The following is a 19,063-nucleotide window of genomic DNA, read 5'->3' as shown; positions in this document are numbered from 1 at the left end:
CGTAAAATTTACCAGTTATACGAGGATTTAATGGAATCTTTTAGAACTCGGAAATGTCGGCTGGAATATCTAGAAAAAAATAGAATTTACAGAGAACAACAAAGTATGAAAGGATGAAACCTGGTCCGACACTTATGATACCCCGGACTCAACTGATAAGTGTAAAACAAACTCGCCATCAAAAAGAGGTAAAACTATAACTATTTTGCATGCTGGCTCCATAGATGGTTGGATTCCAAATGGACTTTCTCGGTCTGCGAAAAATACTGAAGATTCTTCTCTCGATTACCATGAAGACACCACCGCTGATTTATTTGAAAGTTGTTTTAAAAACAAACTAGTTCCAAATATTCCTCCTATTGTAATGGAGAATGCAAGTTATCACAGTAGACAGTTGACTAAAACCCCTTCCTCATGTGACACAAAAGCAACAATCCAAAACTACATGTATAATAACGACATTTATTTTCAACAAGATTATACCAAAAAGCAATTAATTGAGGTTCTACAAAGCTTGAACCCACAAAAGGAATACGTTTGTGATAATTATGCAAAAAATCTAGGGCATACAGTTTTAAGGCTTCCACTTTATCACTGTATATTTAATCCCATTGAACATGTTTGGCACCAACTGAACTCTGCCATTCGTCGTAATAATGTTTTTCCCCGTGTTAACTCCAATGTCCTCAAACTCATAGAAACCGAAGTTTTTAACATCCCTCCACAAAGTTGGGCAAATTCTGTTAAACATATAGAAAAAGCAGAACAATCGTATATCCATATTGGAAATAATATAGAACAAATAATAATTAGAACAGGCGATGATAGCGATAGTGATACTAATATATTATGTGAATAATTTTAAGTAATTTAAGTGGACAATAAAAATAATTTGTAATTTTATTTTAGATTTAAACATAAATACATACATAAATAAATAAGTATTGTTTAGTATATTTCTTAACAAAACCCCAAATAATTAAATTCTAAGCAAAGTACGGACCTGTTCGGCCATATTTCATTCTTACAGCTTGCCCGGGTATTTCCTTAATTCCTATCAGTTAGTCACTTTCTTATATTTATGAACAGACTTTATCTATCTGTTTCTTATTAGTATTCAGATTTATCTTCATGGTGTATAAATAAATGAAAACTTTCCACAATTAGGTAGACCTTGTCTGTTTTTTTTTTCTTACAACAGTATCTTGTATATCAATCTCACCCTAACATTTTAGACATTATCTTTCAGGATAATGGAATAAAAAATGTCTTTCAAGATAAAGAAATGTTTAACGAAATGTGCATTTACGCATTATTTCTAAATAGCACTCAATTTTTCCTCTTAGAAGTTTACTTCCAAACTAATTAAACTATCATATTTCCAACTATTTCTTAAAATTTGTGAATATAACCTCACATTTCGGTTAACATTGAAGAAATTGGGGCAAGTGAAAATAGCGATAAATACTCCCATTAAAATTAATCTTGGTTCGCAAATGCTTTGTACAAGACTCTGGAGTGCATATTAAATACTAAATTACTTAATATCGTAGACATATCGGGGATTATTAGTTTTCTTATAAGTTCTATCGGGTGAAGTCGTGCCGAATTCAACGTCGCCGTACCCGTTTCAAAGTTCGAAACAAGACAATGTAGGCCCACCCCGAGGTCATTAAAAGTTTTACAGCTTGCAGTTATTAGCGGGGCGGCCGGCAGCGTTCAACCTGCAACAGCATTCGGTATTAACATTTCTCATTTAATGTCCAACCAAAGCGGTCGAAAACGCAACAACAACAGTCCCCGGTATCGCATAAATTCGCGATATTAATACTTAAAATTGTAATTTATTGCCGGCTTTTAAAATTCCCATTATAAATCCCTGCGTTTTTTTCGATATGACGAGGGGTGGGGGGATAGTTTTGCGGCTCGCTTAATCGTAAAATATTTTATTGGGTAAAACGGCGTTTTTTTGTCGATAGTTGCATTTGAGACATTGGCGCGGCACATATCAGGAATGAAATCGCAGTATTTAAATTAACTGAAGTGCAGTAGTTCCCGACAACATTTTTCGGGGGCACCTAACTCTGGGTGACACCTAAATTTAGGTTAGGGAAGACTTTCGTTTGTTAAAATCGCCCCTAAGTCACTCTAGGTGAAAATTGTCTCAAAAATGTGTGGGAAAAAGTTTTTTTCTTGCCAGTACTCTAAAATGAATATGGAGAACGAGGATTATCTCAAATTATTAGAGTTTCACAAAGTAGTTCTAGAATCGTTTATAACTCAATGTAAATTGACAATTTCACTTTCCTACTGTTCTACGATTCTCCTATTACGGTTTCTAATTTCAGCGAACCCTACGAACTTGGAGCCATAGAAGCATTGTAAACATATATTGTAATATGGCCAATGTTACCGAACGAAGAAATCTGGAGAAAAAAAACATGGAACATTTTCTTAGCTTGTTGCATGCTTTTTTTTTAATTTAGATGAATGACAGGGTTGTACCTATTTTTCCATTGATGTTTTTATAGCTCATGATTTTCGAGTACAATTATTCTGGAATTATTTAATTTTTAAGATGTTGATTCTGTTTAGGGACGTCTCGAATAGAATGAAAGTTCAAGGACCAGTATTCAACAAATAAAAATACAAATATAAGTATATAAAAAGCTCCATTAAAATACGGACGGTGCCGCAGTGCACCAAACACAAAGTTCGATGTCCTTCAGCCCGTCCTTAAAATTTTGTTATTTCCTACAATTCTTCGAACTTTAGGGGCGGGTTGGTGAGAACTGTCGATGAAAACAACCTTTACAACGTTCAATGGTTCTTTAAATTGACGGAAGATTTGATAATCGCTTAAGACAAGGTCAGATCAATAAGGAGACTTCTAGGATATTTGTTTTGCCGTGTTGCAAGAAATACTGCTTTGCTGTACTTTCTAGTATACCTCTGATATTTTGAATAGAGGCGGAGAATACACCAGTTTTATTATTTTAATATCTAATATCTATCTAATCTAATAAAATCTGAATATTTTTGAATATTGAATGAAATTTTAGAATAATTTAATAAAAATAACAAGAATAAAAGGATAAACGCATTCTTCTCCAGATTACCACACACATTGACAAGCAAAATTTGATTTTTTTATGATATAGTGGAAATAGTATATTATGCAACAAGTGCGGTAAACGGCATTTCGAGTGAGATAAAGAGTTTACCAAACGTGTTCTATACTATACTTTTTCTACGACCGTCTCGAACAAATGAAAATTTAACAAGTAAAAAATAATAACAGATTATGTGATTACTAAATTTCGTACCATTCAAACAACATAAGTTGCCATTAAACCTACTCGTTTATCGTTCCGATCGGATATGCTATTGTTGTCTCTTTTTAACTGTGTACGTTAGACAGAGAGAGATGCATTTATGGAAATGTCATATAAACAACCGAATAAACACAGTTTTAAAACGTTATGTTGTTCACTTAACTTTTACAATTGAACATTAAGTAGTTTATTTAAAGAAAAAGACTGTAATTGGAAGAAAACTCATCCAAGTATAGAGCTTTTAAGAGGATTAAATTTTTAAGAACGTATAAACAAGAAAAAGCAGGTCCTTGGTCTTGGCAAGATATTAATATAAAAACTGTAAAAACTACTAAAGTTCATGCCACTTGTCACTTTACTTACCGACTAGTCCACTAGATTTTAATTATAGCTTATAGAACGTAGTATTTAAATTGTCTGATACATTGCATAACATTTTTCTGTGTATTAGTGTTTTTATACATTTTTGCAAAACCACAATACATTCACTGACATGACCGTCAGAATTGACAAACGTCATAATTCAAACCGTGAGGTAAAAAAAAAAAGTGGCTCGGATCCATGGGAAACGAATCTGACGTCGTAAAGTGACGCTTCCCGCATGCTAAATCGGTGTGTAATTAGGTATTTTACAGTCAGGAATAGAAAAAATATATAATTATATATTGTGAACCATTGAGAATTGTACCTTTTCATTCTTTTGGTCGAAAATCTGTGGCGACCCTTTTTAATATTCTCCAAATTAATTTATAAAATTTTAACAGCACAAATGAGCGACTGTGAACTGTTTCGTTAATTGTTTTGGCTGATGTTGTATGGGGCACGGTGAAGAAGATAAGAATCTAATGAATTTTTCTCTTTGGATTTTTGTCAGTTTTTGAAACTTCAGTAATCTGTCACAGATTTCAGGGTTCGTGTTAATTCTTTTTAAGGCTAGGTAATAAATATTTATCAAAAAACACATTACCAAAATTCTTAAATTGGTCGCTTATATTAAAAAGAATTACTATTCTTGAATAGTTTTAATTAGTTTTGTTTAACATTTACTTTATATAACTAAATCTTTTCGTTCGTCGATTTAGTTTCCCATTCTGCATAAGTTGTGAAACACAGCGCGTTACCTGTTCAAAAAACAAGGAATTAAAAAAAGACTCATAAATCAAAACCGCCCCCGAAAATATGGAAACACTTAACCATTAGGGTCGCCCCATAATTTTTTACTGCCTCAACGGTCCCTGAAAAAATTACAGTCCGCCGACAATTAGCAATAAAATAAAAAATAACACCCCAGCGACAGCCAAAAAATCCGCTTTAGAGCAATTTGGTGTAATTGCGGCTCTCGATATTGGCAATAAGCTGATTTTTTATTCACCCCGCCCTCTATTGCCTCATGGCGCGACGGAACAACGAGAAAAGTCTCATCTCTCGCCCTCCAGCAATCTTAGTGGGTGAATATAACAATACGATCTTCTTAAAGGACATATTTTCGCAGCATATTTGAATAAAGATCACTGAGATTTGTTAAGTAGTAGAATTGCAGATTGCATTCTAACACAAACTAAGTAGTTTAAAAAAAAACATGTCGTGTCATTTTTATATAGCAGAGACATATAAATTTCAAAGAATTATATCAGCCAGTTGCTCTTAGCATCTTAACAACTAACGTCGTCTAGTCTAGTTTTTTTGTCAAGGATGAATAGTAAAATTTAATATTTTAAAGCTAAGGTATATTTCATTATATAATATAATTTAATTATATAAAATTTAATTAATCCAAATTCTTGCGACTTTACTAAGAAAGACTTATCTGCTGAGTTTGTAAATTAAAAACGCTCTTTTCACCAGTGCCATCAAGTTAATACGGAGAAACCATTGGAAATAAAAAAGAAAGGGATAAAAGTAGATAAAATTGCAAAATTATGTTTTATTTGGTTTTTGTTTTAATAAAGAATTTTTTGATGTTAACTATAGGGTATGGTTAAACTAGTAGACCTACATGGCTGGCACTGTTGTAAATACATTTTCGATATACCTAATCTACTTCTAAAGAGAGGCCGTTCTGCTTCTATTATGATTAGCTTTACTTCGATATCTTAATCACATAGTGGAATCCTTTGAATAGTATAACTACTAGATCCAGGGAGGGGGCTGCAAATGATGGTTTTTATCTGTAATCTTAAAAGTAAAGTTACAAACTCTCCCATTATACACGGTGTTATTTAATAGGTGTCCGATATTTGAGAGAATAATTTCTCGATTATTTTTGAGATAAAAAGATGCTTTAGACCCCGTGCTCCGTGGTTTTATTTTTATTATTTGTACAAAATTTCTTAAATAATACCGTGGTAGATTTTAGATGACATCACAAACAACTATTTTAGACCAAAACATTCAGAAAACGGTGGAGTCTAGCGACTTCTGGATGAGAGAAGATCCTTTTTTTCAAGTGAAAATTATTTAGAAATTATAAGTATAATACATATGTGGTAGCTCCTCATGTCATCAAAAGGCTTAGGTACCAATTTTCGTTCACCCTGAATGTCGAAAACGAAGCATTTTAAATCAAAATTTAACTTTAATATAACCTTTTATTTAAAAAATCCTTAAGAAATGGCACACTAACACTCTATATAGCACTGGCTTGTTCCGGAGACCATCATATGTTTATATGTAATTTTAAGTAATTTTTAAAAAAGTATAAAATACAAATATATGACTTTTGTAAAGGGTATGTGTTCTATTCTTCAACTAGATCGCTCCACATGTAACATTTCATTTCTTAAAATAATAAAAATAAAATAAGGCATAAGGTGCGGAAGAAGTGGCCTTCCAATGTTTTTTATTAGGTTAAGGTTTAAGCCGCTCAAATTGAGGAGATCAATCTACATAATGCCCATATGGAGCATTTTTTATAAGAAAACCTATTAAACATAATAAAGGGCAACAACGCATCGGAATCAAATTCGACAGATCGTATCGTATTTAGCCGTGGGCTACAATTACGACTATTTTAATATGCCAAGTCTGCGTATCTAGACTGGCGCGGTTGCCTCTAAACTATAATGAAATTGGTGGAAATATTATGATAAATCATATGGTTGAACGAAGATCCTTTTTTAGTTAGAATAGTTTTTATGTTCAAACCAGATTATTTCAATCCTCTTGGCGGGAACGATTATTTCAATCAGATGGAAGCCCTCTCCGGATGTAGCACAACAATGTAGAACAGAGACAAACAACAAAACCAAAATAACAGGTAAAGTTGGGTTGGTTAAATAAGTTAGTATAGGTCAGTAATATATCAAACAATTTAACGAGCAGCTACGCTTCGCTTACATATTTCACAGCCGATTTACACTTTGACAGGTATATATGTTAAAATATTAAATGGTAACTTAAAATTTTCATTCTTTGTTCACTGCCTCTCATTTCTCGCTTAAACATTTTTCTTTGGTATCATTCTGCAACTGTACCTTTGGCTAGCCTTGATCTAGTCATTGCTATCATTATTATTTTACTTCCACGTGTCACCGTCTATTTGGAAGGTCAGTTTACAACTAAGCACCAACTCGGCATATCTCCACTTATTACTATTCCATTGTAAATCAGCGTTTAATCGTTATTCTCTTAACGATAGTTGTAGGTACATAGCGTACTACCCCACAGGATAAAGTATATTAAAATAAAAGTAATGGGAGTTGAAAGAAGTAATTTTGTCAACCCATCAAAACGTTATGGCTATCTTCAAGTAATTGTTTCAACTTGTTGATGAGAAACCGATGGATCCAGGTCGTACTGGCTCCATTAAAAATAAAGACATCTTAACCGTGAAAGAGCAGTTGTCTTGCTGCCCAAGCGACCTAAAATATTTGATTTTGACTTCAATTTCACACGGGGTCTAAAAAATTTTATTATCATTACTTATTCTCCAAAAGGCTTTCCAACTACTGTTAAAGGGAACATTATTTACTCATCCCAGACATCTCAGATATCAAAGGGGTTAAACTACAGTGATACGCGACTGTCGGGCTCTGGGTGACGTGCCCTCCCATGAACTTTCGGAAAATGCGTGTTGTAGCTAATATAACCATTGTTCTTGATTGATTGATTGATTCTTATTATTTGGTAGGGATATATCAAGTGGTCTTTTTAGGCTTTCTGTTAATAGTTATTAATATATTTATTCTTCTACTAGACTACACTAGACAATTTTTGTGCCATTCAGCCGAAAAATTTGGATGGCTCAAAACGTCAAACAGTTCAGAATTAGGAAACATTTGCTCAAATTGGTTATTGAGCAGTTTCAAACTGCTGATACAAAAGAAACAAGAAGAAGAAAGTCAAATGTGGAAAAGATTAATGCATGCACCACAATCCACAAAATGAGTTATTGCTATCCACATACAAACTCATATATGTTTATCCTGGATCTCGTACACAACGAAGTTTATCCACGTTATTATCAATTTGTTCACTATTTAAAAATGGTTCGCATGCAGATTTTCACGCCCAACAGATTATTTGATGTGTATTGCAATAACTCAATTTTTGGCAACTGAAACTGTAACAGTTTTGGATTTTAATATCTGTTAGTCGTCTACACAACAAAATTCATTCAAACACAAAATACAAACCGTAAATAAATAAAAGTGCCACCTACCTATGACTCATTTTTCGCAATTGTATAGGGCTTTAAGGAAATCAAAACGACGAAATAATTTCAATAATTTTGTTTATTTTAATTTTGAAATATTAACAGTTTACATCACACATAAGTATAGCTTAGTCTAATGAAATGACAGTAACATATTTACCGATCTTTTAGTGTAAAAGGAAAATTTTGGTATATCCATCCCGGGTCATTTTTTATTTAAAATGGGCATTGGGTATAGCGAATATATCAAAATTTTCGTTCTCGTATTCACTATGTTATAAATATTTTAAACCAAATTATAATAAATTATCTATTTTTTTCAAATTAAATTAAACGATCTACTCTAACAATAATGGCACATTTATATTTATATGTACTAAAAAGCCAGCTGACAGATAAAAAATCCATCACTGTCACATGGGTCAGTTCCATAATTCTTATGGTGTGCCCTTATCTGTACACATTATCGAAAATCTGCTGAAAATCTTACTAACACAGAGAAATATTTGGATGCGTCCCCGTAAATTTCGTATACGAGGTTTACTCCGTAGTTCAATCGATTTCAGTACGGACTGTGTTAATAGTTAATGAAATTTTCAGCTAGTACGATCCAGTGTCACCGTCAAATTGAATGCAACTAGTATCTCGGCAACTGTACATTCTAACAAATTTTGTGCTTTTATTTTTTGCTTTTTCTGTTGTACGTGGTACTCATTTAGGAAATTCATGCGACCCGGTGTGACTGCTTCAGCGACAACTTTAATTTTTACTATATTCTGTATCTACTCAGTCTCCCAGATAGCCATTCCATTCTATTTTACTTGACACGGTGTGTATAAAATCGTTCAAATTTATATACACATTCGCAAAGGTTGCCTGTGCAAAATACAAAGAGTAAATCGATATGTTCAATAAGTGCGTATATTATAATTTACAAAATGGTTTTTGCAGGCGATTAATCATTCTTTATACACGGGTAAAGCTACTTCAAGTTTGAGTCTAAATTACTCTTGGAGATCGAGACAAATTTGCATATTTACATAAAAACCTATTTTTACTATCGGATACAAGTAAATGATTGGAGAAACGAATATATTACAAGACATTTTACTATTCAAATTTATAAAGACGTCGAATGGGTTAAATATTTAAAAAAATATTTTTGTTCAAAAATTTTAAAAAACACTAAATACTTTTTGCTATAAACAATACGGTCTTTGGCGGCGAACCCGTTGTTTTACCGGATTAAATTCAAGATTTGTGCGTTGCCGCAAGATATATATAATATTGCGCCAGACTCAGCAGGTAAACCATGTTACTATTTGTACCTTTTTCGTAATTGATCTGTCTCTCTTGCTGGCGAGCGTTGTCTGCAGCGACTTTCAAGAGACCCTGTATATTTCTCAGTAAGGTTTCCGTTGACGAGATGCCGCCAGAGTCCGCCACTGGACCGTTAACATTTGCAACCGCGTTTGCCAACGTCGAGTAGTTTAGGGCGGTTTGTTGGGGGTCGCTGCAGGGCACTGAAGGTAAAGGTAAATCGCCTTCGTCCATATCTGAAAAAAAATTACGCAAATTCGAATTTGATTCTTAGGTTAGGTAATAATAAGAATATAGATAAATGGGGACCATTGGTTTAGTTACTTTGAGTTTGAAAACAAAAACAATGTACCCTGAAAATAAAAGCCCCGACGCCAATGGTTTGAAAAGCAATGTTTTATAATTTATACGTATATATCGCTCGTTATGATTGATATACACCCCCAATTCCCTTAAAAACCATCAAATTCAAGGTGGTGGTGACATGAAACGCAATTCAAAAAACACCGATAATCCATAAAAGCAAATTTACAATAAAATAATATGCGGTTTTGACAAACGACTGTCGAATAAATAATAGACAGAAATGACAGACAATTAAGTAATGGAATAATAAGTCTCTGTCAATTTGCTGTTGCTATTTACTTGAGGGCAATCGTTCAAAAAGTGGTGGTAATTAATGAGGTGGTTGCGAGGTGTCCACCATCATCACCACCAATTTACACGCACATCTTGTTATAACAAACTAGTTTGAATTAGGCACACACTGTGTGATTATAACTTCACTCCATATATACAGAGACTATTACAAGCAATAATTATTATTATTTATAGAACAATTACACTTTAGTCACGAGACCACGGAGCGAGTGTTTAATAAACGAAGTTTATAAATGTACTGCATGCTATGCTTTTGCTACGACCGGCCACAGAAAACCTCTGATGGCTCCAAACTCGCTTTATTCGTTTTCGAATATCAAACTCACTCACACAGTTACTAGTAGAGCTTGTCTGTACTGTTTGTTAAATAAAAAAATTGAAAATACAAACGTTGTAAAAGTTTATCTCCGAGAACTTCCTGTAATGTAAAAATTGTAAATACAGTTTTCTTGATTTAATGAAGTGCTCTATATTTTAAAATAAAATCCTAAAGCCTAATTTTTTTCTAAAAATAGTCAGTATATGCTTATATTCCTTTCAAAACTTACTATATACTATAATACTATATTTGGCATTTTTTTTCGATTTTCGTTCGTTTAATTTGTCCTAGCACTGCAATAACTTCTATTAAACCATTTAACCAGTCTACATTGTGACCTCTGGGACACAACCTATCATATTTCATAAAACAAGCGAGTTAAGACACCATCGATCTTTCGCTGAATATTAACATTCGAGTAACATTTTTTCTCATGGGAAAAACATATAAATTAAACGGCCGTATTTTATGCCGCTATACCGAGTACGTAGTATAACGTACGGACACAAGAAATTGATTAATACATTTTCAGTTAACGACTGCCTTGTTAATAAGGATGGGATATAATTAACACGTCAAACTAAGAAAGCCATGTTGTAATTAAAATTTTGGAGGCGTTTATTGAATCCCAATTATAGACGCACGTTAATCCATTGCCAGTCCATTGTTAGAATGCAAATCGTTAAGGTAGCAAAATTTGATGTGGTACTTACTTTTTTTTTTTGTAAAATTGGAAATAAATGTGCTATCAGTTTATTTCATTTCTACCGAGATATACAATGTGGTCATTTTAGTGCGGAATATATGGGATTTTTTTACTAACTACACAAGTAAAATATTAATATTGCCAAAAGTTGGTGCAATTGCCATGGTCACATTAGGTGCACTTAAAATGTTTGCATAATGGGTAGGACACACATACACAAATTGCACAAGAGTAAGATATCCTTATTTCAAAAAATTGAGCAAAGTGTTATTCAGAAAAGTTGTTTAGAATTACGAGTAGTACGTATTACCAATAGTAAATATTGAGCAGTTAGTAAAAAAATTCCATATGTTACACACCAAAATGACCACACTGTATGATGAACACATTATTCCAACATTACATTATGTATAGTCGGTACGATTTGCGATGATATAGTCGGTCATAAAACCAAGAGAGAATGGCAAAACCCACTCATTTACCTGCTAGTGTATACTTATACTTACAGTGTTTCCACTACAAAACTGCTTGCCGAAACTCGAAAGGCCGTCATTAATTATTATGGATAATGCACGATATCATTCTAGAATTAATGAAAGTGTACCAAATGCAAGGGCAAGAAAGAAGAAATCATCAATTGTCTGCGCAGTAAGCCGATTAATTATCCAGAAAATGGTCAAAAATGTGAGTTGTTAAAAATTGTCAAAATTTAAAAAAAAAAGCTTGCCGTATGCTATAGACGAAATAATAAGTTTTAAGATTTGCCTTCTTACCATTGTATGAATGCCTTAGAATTGATGTGGGCTCAGTGCAAAATATGTTTAATAAAAATATTGTAAGTGAGGCAAGGCATGATGATACTGCAGTAGTATCTGTTTGGAAGGCAGCTCTCCAGACTGTTAACAAATAAAATTGAAAAAGTTGTATAACACATACAGAAAATATAATAAAAGAATAGTAGATATAACGCTACCACCACTTTTTATTAATGTAGACGATCATTTTCTGGTAGTAGCAATTCCAATTTTGGCTCCGATGTTGAAAATATTTCGTCGTAAATACAAACATATCATATATATTTTTTTATTTTCTGATTTTTTTTTGTATTGCTTTAATTTTTATTGCATGGACACGGTTTTTGAACATTAGTATATTTAACAAAATATCATAATTTTTTCATATAGATTCACCTACTCAAATATTCTCATATCAATAAGGAACACCCAGATCTATTATTACATACATGAGTTCATCTCTAAGTATGGGCATACTAGTTAAATTAATAAATGCCAAGTACTACTGACTTTGTCTCTCTTACTCCCAAGTAATATATTCGTGATCGTTAGTGACGGCTGTCTCGCATTGATCAGATAGACATTTAGGGCGGAACAACATCTGTTGAAGTATAGGTGGAAGTAAGATGATCAATCTATATATTTTTGTCTGGCATTTTATTGCCAACTATGACATCACAAATCGTACCGACTATACCAGTAGACAAATTTCATTTTTCTTTAATGTTTTTGTAGGAAGAAGAGACGGGGCACAGCAAAATAAAACGTATGGTCTGTTCATAGATATAAGAAAGTGACCAATTGCTTTTGAAAGGGATTATCCAATGGCGGTCATTAACATACAATCCAATAACATTATTACTTCACGTTTCGAAATTTAAATTCTAGTGGTCCGTAATAGAAAATAATTTTATACCTACCTGTGTTTAATATTGTTTGGTTTGGTATACTAATTAGTTTAATTTTATTAGTAATCATTCCTATTTCGTGTGTGTTGAATCGTGTGCGAATTATGCAAAATATCTTCGAGTCTAGTGTATCTCAGGAGATGTTCCCGACCAAATTTAGAAAACACTATTCTATTGAGACTAAGGAAGTTATAAACAATCTTTATTTGACTCATTGAACGTCGTGCCAGCAAGCAAGCATCTTTAGAAGAAACGGCCACATTGACGAAAATTTCAACATATTTACTTGGATGAAACCTGGTTCGACACTTATGATACCCCGGAAAAGGGTTGGGTTGACTGATAAGTGTAAAACAAACGCGCCATCAAACAACTATTTTGCATGCTGGCTCTAAAGATGGTTGGATTCCAAATGGACTTTCTCTGTCTGTGAAAAACATTAAAGATTCTTCTCTGGATTATCATGAAGACAACACCGCTGATTTATTTGAAAGTTGGTTTAAAAACAAACTAGTTCCAAACATTCCTCCTAATAGCGTCATTGTAATGGACAATGCAAGTTATCACAGTAGACAGTTGACTAAAACCCCGTCCTCATGTGACACAAAAGCGATAATCAAAAAACTACATGTATAATAACGACATTTATTTTCACGAAGATTATACCAAAAAGCAATTAATTGAGGTTCTACAAAGCTAGAACCCACAAAAGGAATACGTCTGTGATAATTATGCAAAAAATCTAGGGCATACAGTTTTACCACTGTATATTTAATTATATTAAACACGTTTGGCACCAACTGAAATCTGCCATTCGTCGTAACAATGTTTTCCCCTTGTTAACTCCAATGTCCTCAAACTTATAGAAACCGAAGTTTTTAATATCCCTCCACAAAGTTGGGCAAATTCTGTTAAACATATATATTGCAAATAATATAGAACAAATAATAATTAGAACAGGCGACGATAGCGATAGTGATACTGATATATTATGTAAATAAGATGAAGTAATTTAAGTAGGTAATAAAAATAATTTGTAATTTTATTTTAGATTTAAACATAAATACAAACATAAATAAATAAATATTGTTTAGTATATTTCCCAACAAAACCCCAAATAATTAAATTCTAAGCAAAGTACGGACCTGTTCGGCCATATTTCATTCCAGCTTGCCCGGGTCTTTAATTCGTATCAGTTAGTCACTTTCTTATATCTATGAACAGACTTTACCTTGATCCTTGTCATCGTCGTCCTCGACGTCCGATATGTTATCGTCTTCGTCGTCGTCGGCGGCCGACCTTGGCGACCTGGGGGAAGGAGGCACGTCTGGGCCATCCGCTTCGCTACCGGAATGATCGTTATCGCCCAGAGATCCCGCGCTGCCTCCGCCGCTCTTCGACAGATTCAGCACGGGACTGTGATCAGTTGGTGAGCCTAGAACAATACAAAACATTGTTTATATTAAACAGCAATCTAATCACGTCCAATGACTAGGTACAGGATGTTGTAATATCATCGCAAATTTGGCATTTTAGGTACTAGTAAGATGCGGATGACAAACTTCCGAAACGTGCGAAAGATTGTGGAAATAAAGTTTTTTCAATGCACAAAGGTTTGGTAAAGAAATGCGATAAAAATATAGGCCATCCCATCGCTTATGAAATAGCTTGCTTAAAAAAATGGCTTTCTCAATATGCAAGATTGCCTGCGAGATTCATTTATGAATCTCCTATTCTACACGCAGTAGTAAAGTCTCGGGTGCAGTTGGTTAAGTTACTCAGGAAGCAAATGAAAAGGTCATTCAAACTTGACTACGACAAGTAAATGACCGACGCTAACGTGCAAGGGTAGATATTAAAAGTTAATTGTGCTTAACATAAATTGATCTCGATGTTTGTTGGGTACAGTTACGCATAAAAACAAATATCTGTTACAATTATTTGTGTCTTAATGAGAGAGAGTTATAAGTCATTATTCAACTATAAAACTCAGTTGCATTAGCTGTATTCCATATTGTATTTATGAGGATTGTCAATGGTCCCGAGGGTGATAGGTTGATGGACAGGTAGTTAAAATAGTTGTTGGCAAAGTGCGTTCATCAAACTAGCTAATGTTTCTGAGTTTATTGTTGAGAAAAGATTGACAAAAGGTACAAAACTCTTCGCAACAAAATCTCAACATTCGGAGTTGCAAAATTCAAATGTAAAAATAAGAACTAACAGAGACCTAAAATCAGAGCCTACTTTGCTAAGTGACAACCCAAAGTACATACACTGATCCATACACTGACGGGATGTACTTCAAATCTTCCTGTAATATTGATAAGAAATCTTCGAAGTGCATACATAAAAAAAAGAATTGAACACAAGACTCTTGTTTATACTATGTTTTGCTGAGTTCATTTGTGTGACATCAAGACTCAAGTGTCTTCTATAGCTTCCAAAATTATCAGAAAAAATAAACCAAGCAAGCGGATAAACCCGTGTATAAAGAGAAGTACAGGAAGAAAAGAAACTGTTATAAATGGAGATGAAAATACTGTCACTCGTTTTACTTAAAAAAAGAAATACCCAGCTTGGACAGAATAATGTCTGAACTCAAAAAGGACGATTTCACTCCACCCATGGGTAAGAAGAAATTGTGGAAACCTTTGAAGGAATTGAATCTTCGCTACGAAAAAACTCAAAACTGAAAATTATTTTTAAGATAGTGGATTGTGAAAAATGGAGTAAGTGGGTCGAACATGTGATTGAAATAGAAGAAAGAATGTGGGAAGCTGATAACATTCTAGGAAACACTGTACAGTCACTAATTATTTCTATGGATTACAACGACTATAGTTCCTGACCACTCGGAACATAATGAATAAAATAAATTTACAAATGAAATTGTATTGTAACTAGTATATTTTTAAAAAATAATATTTCATATTATTCTTTTATATAAGTTTTTGTTTACCTGATCTTAGAATAATTAATATTACAATTATCTGTCAAGTTCTACAGTTATAATCATGTAAAATTCTAATAAACTAAATGAAAGTAACGCTGCAGTCATTACTTTCATTTCATTCATTCGAGGTGTGTAGGTCTTAAAAACTGAAATAAGGAAAACTATCTTTGCAACTAGCTAAGCTAAGCATTTTTGATATTTGGACATAGATAGATAGAACAATTTTTCGTAATGGCTTTATGTTTCATCTACCAGTATAAAGGACACTTGACTCAACAGAACTTCCAAAAAACATTCCAAGGCTTGTTTAGTCTTTGAAATTGGAAGTTGTGTTAGAAGTCCTTGCCAAACTCCAAGAACACGAACATTTAATATGATTTCTTTTTGCTTCTACAAGAGTTACCATATGGAGACAATTATTATAAATAAATAATTTTAGCTTTTTACTTTGTGTATGTATAATCTGTATTTGCTCCTTTTGAACGATGTTTTGATAGCTGAAATAGACGTCATTAAGATGTAGCAGAGGTCTGGTATTTAAAAAACATCGAAATCTGGAAACTGGATGTATTATATAAAGCTTTAGGTTACTATATGACTTGAGAATGAATTGATCAGGATTTATTCGAATTTAACTAACACTCGCCGAAACCGAAATTATTACGAGAAATAAAGAAATCCTAGAGCATCGACCGCGTGGCATTTCTGTATCTCAAATGTCCGTTTAATTAATGATCGTAAAAGTGGGATTTGGAGTTTCGGACGCGGTTCGAAGCGATCCATCGGGGTAATAAATTACCAGGGCCGTGAGCGGGGTCACAATTAAATACGCATATGCAGAAAATAAAACGGATTTAGATCGGTCTCTTGTTTTGAACTGACCGGACATTAATCTGAAAAGCCCTTTTTTGTTGCTGATTTATTGGCAGAAAATGGAGCGAAATTATTTTGGAATTGAGTTATTTCACTTTTTTTTTCGCCGAGTTCATTTAGGAACAAAATATCAGGGCTCAACAAACGGGGTGGCCTTTTTGGAACGTCCCATTATCAGATCTCAACATCTACCAAAGTTACAAGAATTAGTTTTCTTTGTTTATTTATATATATTTTTTAAATTATTCATTCAAATTTAGGTGGCCTGCAATGTATGTGAGTATGTGAGTTGTCAATATTTTTATTTGTGGTATGAGAGTTGTAGCGTACATATTGTTCAGTATTCTATGTATTAATTTCTTAGTTACTAGCCAGACAAGGTTTCTTAACACACGCTGCATCGATCTCTATCAGAATTAAAACTTAAGTATGGATGATAAAAATATGGGCTCCGCACGTTCCATACCATAAGCCCTTACATGAAAAATTAACAATCTGCCTGTATATTGATGACAGTTTATGATAGTATTGTTATATACAAATTTTCTAGTTTTTTAAATTAAATATTTTTTCTTATTGAAAAAAATTTATATGCGTATACAGGATGTTTCACGTTCAATGGAAGATTCGACGTTTTGTTAAAACTAAACTAAAATATTCTTAGTGTCGCAGTTTTTCCGAAAAGTAACAACTAAATTGGTTTTTCTTTAAATGAAACACCTACCTAGTTTCCACACCGCTACCACTTCCAGATCATTTTTGTAAAACATATCGGTTTTCGAGATATTAATTTCCATTTTTATAAGTTGAAAAAACACCAATTAAAATTAATATTGCTGAAGTAATTTAACATTTAGAATGCAAATATGTTAGCTGCAGATGACCCGTAATGGTTATCTGTATATATTAATATGTGATATACAGCGCAATTACAAAATCATGAATTTTCAGTCGTAAGCAAAAAATTCATTATTTATGTATATATATATATATATATATATATATATATATATATATATATATATATATATATATATATATATAATCATGTACAGGAGGGCCCTGCAGCCTACGGATACACAAATGTGTTATACATGAGTGGTTAAAAAAAAGTGAAGAAGCAGGAAATGGATAGAAGGAAAGAAATTATAAATTATAATTACAATTCTAAAACTTACCGTTCCTTGGACTACTAAGCGTCCTCGGCTTTTGATCTAGGGGTAAAGGTCTATCGGGATCGCAACGTTCTTCCCTTAACCTGGAACAGGAGGAAATAAGTTTGACTAATTGTTTTTAGCAAAATCATTGAAAAAGTGGCGTAAATATCGTCACATGAAGTTAATTTAAACTTTTTACAAATTCAAAATTGAAACGCAAGATGTTGTAGGCGTATTAATTATGGCTTAACTCAGCCGCAGTATAATAATTTATAAGGTAATAAACGTCTTCTACTAACTACGTGACATTTAAATTGCACCATACAGTAGATTTCATTTTTGAGACCTTTCCAAAGCCAATTAAAACAAATTTCTTTTAAAAAACATAATAGAAAAAATGCGTAGTGTTCACACTTGGTCGTTACCTTTATGACTGCCGATGAAATATCCAACCAAATTCGCTGGATACCGTAGACGATTCTGAGCAGACATATGACTAAATAAAAAATTATTCCGATCTATGCCCAATAAATAAGTTTCTCCACCCATGCGTGCTGAAAGCGTCAGCTTTCTTACTTAAAGTCGCGAGCCACTTTAGAAATTTGCGATACTTTAGTCACTGGTTTGGGAGTAATCGATGTTTTCAGTAGGTATTAGCCAGGGATGGTACTTTGTATTTTGCAAAAATGAACCCAAAAATTAATAGTCATTGAAAAAGTATAGAATGAAATACGTTTTAAACTGATGACTAAAGTAGCGTTTATAGATCTTGTTGCATAATATACAATTTTGGCATGAAAACTTTTAAGCAACTTAAATTTTTACGAACAAAAATGCTTTTTTTGCGAACAACATTTGTTTTTAAATTATCCATTCAATTTGGAAATATCTATATTAAATTGTTTTTGCTATAGTCTGATTTTGAGTAAAGCCCCGTTTCGATAAAATTAACGTAATTATTGAACAATGCAAAAGCGGGAAACATCAACGATGTTACTACATTATGATTAATACAAAAATTATTGGCTAATGGTCACTTTTAACTAAAACGAGCTGCTGAAATAATTTTCGTAAGGTTTGAACAATATGAAAGATTTTTTTTCTAAAGAATTTTTAATTATTGCAGAAAAAAAAGGCAAGCGTAACATTTTTGTCTTTAAAAGTATGGCTAATGCTAAACATAAATGAAATATCTAAAACCTACAACACAAAAGTAATTTATAATATTGATTCTTTTCAAAGAAATTTTACTTTTCAAACTTTCTCTTTGAGACTATAGTTTATGAAGGAAAGTATCATTTACAGATAGTATAATTTATCCAGGAAATTATTAACCAAGTTATTTTTAGGGAACGAGCTAGGCTGAGAGACGCCACTGGGCGTT

At 33.0% G+C, this 19,063-nt stretch overlaps 1 protein-coding gene across 2 annotated transcripts in view; it reads right to left on the bottom strand.

Moving 5' to 3' along the window:
• LOC132704572 (dachshund homolog 2) overlaps window positions 1-19,063 on the bottom strand; it is a 349,768-nt gene that overhangs the window by 142,307 nt on the left and 188,398 nt on the right. For both annotated transcript variants that reach the window (XM_060674652.1, XM_060674653.1), the window contains exons 5-7: window positions 17,701-17,780; window positions 13,928-14,131; window positions 9,318-9,545 (exon numbers count right to left, since the gene is read on the bottom strand). In XM_060674652.1, the coding sequence (XP_060530635.1) occupies window positions 9,318-9,545; window positions 13,928-14,131; window positions 17,701-17,780 (512 nt within the window). The remainder of the gene's footprint in view (window positions 1-9,317; window positions 9,546-13,927; window positions 14,132-17,700; window positions 17,781-19,063) is intronic.

The sequence above is a fragment of the Cylas formicarius genome, unplaced genomic scaffold, assembly GCF_029955315.1.
Source record: "Cylas formicarius isolate icCylForm1 unplaced genomic scaffold, icCylForm1.1 PGA_scaffold_7__23_contigs__length_41026272, whole genome shotgun sequence".
Lineage (NCBI taxonomy): Eukaryota > Metazoa > Arthropoda > Insecta > Coleoptera > Brentidae > Cylas > Cylas formicarius.
The sequence above is the reverse complement of the archived record's forward strand: the minus strand, read 5'-3'. Positions and strand labels throughout refer to the sequence as shown.